The sequence below is a fragment of the Carex rostrata genome, chromosome 9, assembly GCF_964058835.1.
Source record: "Carex rostrata chromosome 9, lpCarRost1.2, whole genome shotgun sequence".
NCBI classification, from domain to species: Eukaryota; Viridiplantae; Streptophyta; class Magnoliopsida; order Poales; family Cyperaceae; genus Carex; species Carex rostrata.
Window position 1 is genome coordinate 6,369,982 of NC_135926.1, and position 6,993 is coordinate 6,376,974.

Consider the following 6,993-nt stretch of genomic DNA (forward strand, 5'->3'; position numbering starts at 1 on the left):
CAATTTGATTAGCTAAATTTATTTTTTAAATTCAAATTGCACATATATGGTAAACTAATTTCTCAGACTTATATTTAGTAATATGGTCCGCAAGTGAAATGTTGTGTATATTTAGTAATATGCTTTTATTTTTAATATCCGGGTTATATTTATATTTGAATCTGCATTCGTGTAATATTTAATATGTATATGTATTAGTTTCATATATACTTAGTCTGTGACCGTATTTGAAAATTAAAAGGGTAAAGAAAAAGAAAATACAGTTTGAATATTATACCGTTTTTTTTTTTTTTTTAAATTAGAGAGTTAGAGATCAGCCACTTAACATCTTTCTCAAACTTTTATTATTATAACAAATAATTTATTTTATTTAAGTTTCGAATTTATAATTTTTTACATAAAAAAATATGTGTCTTTATTACTAGATCAAAAACTAATTCTTTATTTATATCGTTGGTATTCTATCCATTTACTCTTAGAATTGATCCCGCGGCTTGTATCAGAATTTGCCACCTCAAGCTAAAATAATATTTCATCATGTGGTACAGATTAGATGTTTCAAAAGAGTGCATTATGTTTGATGCATTGGAATTATATAATATAAATATAAAAGACATTAGTATTGTGTACGTACATTGATACTCAAACATATTATAAAAGAACAAAAAATAATTCTCATACAAAATAGTATATTTTTATTGCAAAAGTATATCAATAAAAATAATAATTATTCAATAATATTTATGAATAATATTAAAATAGATTGGTTATAACTTCAAATTATAAATAAAAAATCATTTAGTATAATCAAGTGATAAAGTCCAATGAAAAATAACATTGATTTAGTACAAGTCGAAGACATCTTAATATTAATTCTATTATACATTTCAAATTTATTAAAGAAAAAATAAATATTTAATTGTGAAAACATATAATAAAATTAGAAATGTATGAATCATATCTTATTTCTCACTTAAGATCTTATGATAAACTATATTTTTCTTTTTCTTTTTCTTTTTCTTTTTTTTTCCCAAATGGGTGGGAATCCGTATCGTCTCAGGTACCTGAGGTGCAAGTTATAAATCCGGACCGTTCTTTTTATGTGGCACAAATCTCAAAGCAGACTCCTACAGTCCCAACTGACTCCGGAACGAAACAAGGCAATTCACTACTTGCATTTAATAGTAAATTATACGAACAATCCCTAAATTGAAAAATACCATTATTTCTAGTCATATTAGTCCGTAAAATTTAGTATTTGACATCTATTCCTAATCCTAAAATATTTCAATAATACCAAACTGAGTAGTATAAATAGGAGTATAACTAGGGCATTTTTAAGCTCACAAAGATATTTGGTGAGCTTAACTCCAAAATATATTATATCGGTTTCAAACAACAAATTTAAGCCGTTGAAATCCATCTACTTCACAGGTAATGCATTTTAAGTTTTCAAATTATTTTAGTATAAAGTCAAGCGGTCAAAATTAGAAGGTTTATAAATTAATTTTAGTGCATTCATTTTTTAAACACTTTTTGACTATTTGATTTTATACAAAATTAATTTAAAATTTTAAAAACTTACATGTAAATTCATCACTCGTGAAGTAAATCAATTTCAATGGTTTAAATTTATTGTTTGAAACTAATCCAATAAATTTTGGAGTTAAGCTCACCAAACACTTTGGTGAGCTTAAGAACACCCTAGTTCTACTCTATAAATAGTATAATTGCTTCCCTAAGAAAAACAGAGGATTTTCTGTTAACTTACAGTATGGGTTCAGATACAACGATCAATTGAATTAAAATTAATTTGCAATGCTTTGCAAGTTTTGGGAATAAAATTATAATAAGATTTTTGTGCCTTAATACTATATATTGTTATTTTAAGTAATTCTCTCTTATTTCATTTGATTACTTTGTAAAATATATCAATTTGAATTTTACAATTTCTTTGAATTAGATGTTTGCAGGTTTATAAGATTTAGAATTGTAACATGAACCATTATGTTAGAGTGATTATTCTTTGAGTGTTCTTTCTGAGAGCTGTTTGAGTGCTCTAATTTATTCATAGCTGCGTTACTTTCTGCATGTTCTATTAGGGCTCACTAGTTGGAGATTTTTTGCTCATCCTACATGAGTTGGTCGTGTGACTTCTCATTGATTGTAAGGGCTCACCAGTTCACATGTTATACTCTTTTCTTATTGGATAATAGAAAGGTGTACTGAGAAGCGGTTATGACACTCTGAAGACGTATGCCTTTTTATTGAACTCCGTGTCTTCGTTAACATCTCTTATGTTAATTTCTCTAACTCTTCTATTTATTTTTATATACACTTGAGATTTTCATAACTTGAACAATCAAATCAAAAGACGATTAAAATTTTAAAAGGTCCCATTTTCATCCCCTTTATCCCCTTTATATCTCGTTAGGGAAAACATATATGTAATTTGTTCTTTCAATTTACGGTCTAAGTAAGCCTTGACTCAAATTTTTTTTTTTTTTCTGAAATATAATCAAATTTAGCACACGTATAGAATATAATTATTTTTATTTAAATGAGATACAAATAATATTTCTTAAATAATATGAAAATGAAAAGAAATAAAGATATTACTAATTAATTATCAATCCATCATTTTTTTTCTTAAATGATGTATACAAAATGAAAAGAAATTATAATTAATATAAAAATAGAGTGTCTAACAATTAATAGGAGAAGACGTGACCAATACTGTTGCTGTAATTGAGCTCAAATGATATGGTGGCGTGGGACACGTCTGGATGGTCAGAGAAGCATGATTTAATGTTGTTATTCATTATCAGAATGGGTACAGGAATAATGAGTATTTTAATAATATTAAATAAATATGTGAATTATTATAATTTAAAATGGTAAATGCGTAATTTTATAATTTTTAAGTGGCATATATGAAAATCCTCCTATAATGAAATAACACTTAATAAATAAATCAAGTCATCTCTATTACTTAAACACACGGAGAGGTGAGCAAATGTAATGTGCATATTAAAACTTCTCTTTTTTTAATATGCGCTCATATTTTTATTTTTAAAATCTAGCGGTCGATTCAAACTGTTTAATATAATTTTCATATTAAAATATGTTTGAAAATCAAATTTTACATTTTAAATTAACAATCATGCAAAAATTTACATCCCAAGTGGTATTATCACCTCCAAAAGTTGTTGATCTTGATGCATGTGGAAAGATCAAAATTATTTATTTTTTAATTTTTGACATCTCTGGTATTTATGGATTCAAGTCTAGCAGAGTACCCGTATAGAATGAGGAAATTGTTAGAATTACAAAAATCAAATAATTATGTCTTATTTAGAGATAAACAACATACATCTTATCTAATGATTAAACACTTACATTTTGGGAAAAAATAAACAATTCCCACATTAATCTAAAAACCATTATATACCAAAAACCAGCACATAAAACATAAAATATAACTGCGGAACATCACACATGATTCAATAACGTTGACTATGGAATCACCGATCTCTTCAAGAGCAAGCAGATGTCTCGGTGAGCACGAGACAAGACTGTTATGGCAAGAAGACCTTTCTCTCATCGGTACGACGTCGTATGGTTGTGAACTAGATCTTCCAAAGCAACAAGATACGCTTTCGAGAAATCTCTTTCAAGTTTTCTAATTGATTTCTCCTCTCTAGTTTCTCATAATGAAAGAAGAAGAGAAGACAATCAAATTCTGCCTAAAATAACTGATGTTCAGAAAACTGAGTTGTGTGTGATATCTTGTGTTTTGGGGACCCATCCTTATATGAGTAACACAGCCTTATCGAATGTGGTCGCATCAAAATCCGTGTAGCCCGCACAAACTTCTAGTTGTCTGCCAACTTAAAAAAGGTATTTTGTACGACCGCATAAAAAACTGTGCGGTCCGCACAACTCTATTGTTATCAACCAACTTAATCAAGATATTTTGTGCGACCACATCAAAAACCATGCGGTCCGCACAAACCTCTGGATTATAGTTCTTCTTACTTACAAATCTCAGAATCAGTCCATCAATAATTTAATATTTGTCCAAACTGTTCTACACATTTATAAATCATACCCTATTAAATACATAAATTGTCAAATATCTTAATTCCATATTGCATCACTTAATTTGTAACAATCATATGTGATAGAATACGATTCATAATTATATTACATATATGCTCAACCGTTTGATCATAATCCAACAGAAATTGCATTGTCCGTTTTAACGGACACAATTTTTAAATAACCTGGCATGAATCTTAAACTCATGTGCTCTATGATTTGTCCGAAAAAACTATTGTTCGGTTGAAATTGCGTAAAGTGATGCGTAGAGGATACATTTCCCAGTATCCATACTAATTAATAAAATCCGAGTCTTGACCTTCACATTTCTTTTTCTGAAAAAAAATGTAAATAGTAAAAAGATGGCCTCTCGGATAAACTCGTATTAATAGTACCTGTACCTAGTCCCTGCATCATTTGCTAACCGTAGTTGCAAGTTGCACCTTAGCCTTCCCCAAAAAATAATTAAATCCCCTCTTGTATTAATTAAACAGCACAAACACTTAAGCCCCTGCACGCTTGCACTTGCACCTCTTCCCTTTAATTAAACAGCACAACCACATGGAGCAAACACAAAGCAGAGCCTCTTCCTTTTACTAAACAGACAAGAATTCCTTTCTTCCCCCAATAGAAAAGACAAGGAGACATGTGCGGTGGTGCGATAATCGCGGAGCTTATCCCGTCGCAAGTTGCCGGACGGGCTGCTGCCCATGCAAACTCTGTCTGGTCAGACAGCAAAAGCAAGAAAAATCAGCGAAGGGGCGTGATTCATGACTTTGAGGAGGATTTCGGTGACTTATATGATGATTTCTCAGATATCAACGACGATTCCGAGTTCGATGAATTCGAGGATTTTAATGTCAAACCCTTCACATTCTCTTCAGGTATTTCATTTCTATCCAAGCAGCTTTGTAATTCGTATTAAGAAATTAAAATTTTGTTTCATTTCATTGGTTTGCAAGAAGTACCAAAAATCATTCAATTTCGTTAAATTGCCTCATTGAGGTCATTCACAAAATAAATTTCGTTGGTCAGTTGTATTAACATTGTTCAATTAAACAATCTTTTACAAATTCAATATTTATATGATTTTTTACAGCAGTTTGGCTTCTTAATTCAAACTACAATAAAATTTCTATTTATTTAAATAGACAGATGGTCCAAACTTGAAAATTAGCAGCAACTAATTATAAGACCATTCAATAATATGTTTTTACTTTTAATATAATGTACTTCAACATCATGACTTGTATTATAGGACACTGAATTAATGATAGAGTGTTGCCTTTAAATAATCAACAGATTGCCCAGTCTCATCGAAATCCAACCCCCAGAAGAAGTACAGAGGCATCCGTCAACGCCCCTGGGGCAAATGGGCTGCTGAGATAAGGGACCCACACAAGGGTATTCGTGTGTGGCTCGGTACCTTCAACTCAGCCGAGGAGGCGGCCCGTGCATACGATGCCGAGGCACGTCGCATCCGTGGAAACAAAGCCAAGGTGAATTTTCCCAAAGTGAGTTCAAAATCGATGAAGCGCCAAAAGACCAAACCTATTGTAATTCAACCTTCTAAGCAACAGAAAGCAACCAAGCCAGAGGTGTCAGAGTTGGTGAAAACCGTCTCGCGTGAGGTGGAGCTTGTTCCATTGGAAGCAAGTGCTACTGAGTTGGATTTTGAGCCTTATGCAAATTATTTGGAGTTTCCTTACATGCAAATGGGGGGTTATGAGGCAGTTGATGGGGTTTTTGGTGGCGAAATAGGTCAAGATGGATTGAACTCAATTGATTTGTGGAGTTTCGATGATTTGCCTTTGGAAGGGCAAAATAACCTTCTCATGTAAAGACTCAACCTGGTTCTTGTAAGATCTATGAATCATCAGTATGTGTGGTTTATCACTTGTTTCGTAGTTTGATTTTGATGAATATCAGCACCAAAAAATAAAAAGGAAGAAAATGAAACCATTTGCAGGTTGTTTCATATCAGATAGATCTTTCCATAATTTACACCGGAGATTACTTCACTATGGCAACGTTTAAGTCTATTTTCAACATGTACCGAAGTTAGTCGGCCAGAGCACCGAGACTTTATTTTCTGGATTTATCTTAATTTTGATAACAAAATGCAATGGTTAGCAATTTAAGGGTTATTACTTTCCTGCTTTTTCTTTGCTTTATTTTCGATTCCGTCAACATTTGATCAGGAGTTTGGAGTTATCTTCCACATCAGTATTCCTGTATCATGGATTAAGGAATATCGTCTACTATGTATGATTTGTATCTGTTATGAATTTAACCACTTGTTGCATTTGGTATTGATTGATTTTTGTTGAAAAAGATGATTTGTGTGCCTTTTTCACCTTTTCATATTTTCTGGAAATGCTTGTAAACTTGTGTTTGTTTGCTGCTTTAAGTTTGTCATTTGGTCTTTGTAGTATAGGTTCCAAATGTACATAACATACATTGATCCAAGAATAATTATGTCTTCGTGTAGCTGAAGCTGTGATTTTTTTTTTTTTTTCAAATTTCATAGTTACAAAAAAGGTGCTATTTTTTGTAAAAGGGATTCTCTTAACTCTGCAAAATCTCAAAACAGCTCATGTAACATGACCAATAAAATGTGAAAAGCATTCTTTGTAATACTCAAAAACTTCCCCACTTTCAATTAAAAAAAGAAAATTATTAACCAAGTACAAGTTGCATCCTTTCTCTCTTTCTCCTCTTACATTATTTTTCTTTATTTTTTTCCTATCAATCATCATCCTCTTGTGTAACAATTTTTTTTTATTAAAAAGGCCGAAGCCCATCTTCTATTGAAGAAAAAAGTTAAATTACACCCTTCAACAGAAGTGCAATGCACCTAGTTCCACAACATTAGATCCTTACAAAACTCAA

General features: G+C 31.1%; 1 protein-coding gene across 1 annotated transcript; it reads left to right on the top strand.

The window, feature by feature from the left end:
- Window positions 1–4,600: 4,600 nt before the first annotated feature.
- LOC144559530 (ethylene-responsive transcription factor 1-like) lies at window positions 4,601–6,450 on the top strand. The gene is made up of 2 exons (XM_078308582.1): window positions 4,601–4,985; window positions 5,404–6,450. Exons 1-2 carry the CDS (start codon window positions 4,748–4,750, stop codon window positions 5,940–5,942), a joined length of 777 nt encoding a protein of 258 aa, XP_078164708.1. The 5' UTR covers window positions 4,601–4,747; the 3' UTR covers window positions 5,943–6,450.
- The last annotated feature ends 543 nt before the right edge of the window (window positions 6,451–6,993 follow it).

Coding starts and splice junctions, on each gene's coding strand:
- LOC144559530 (XM_078308582.1), top strand. CDS start 4,748: ATGTGCGGTGGTGCGATAATCGCGGAGCTTATCCCGTCGCAAGTTGCC. Junction 4,986..5,403: donor ACCCTTCACATTCTCTTCAG/GTATTTCATTTC, acceptor AATAATCAACAG/ATTGCCCAGTCTCATCGAAA.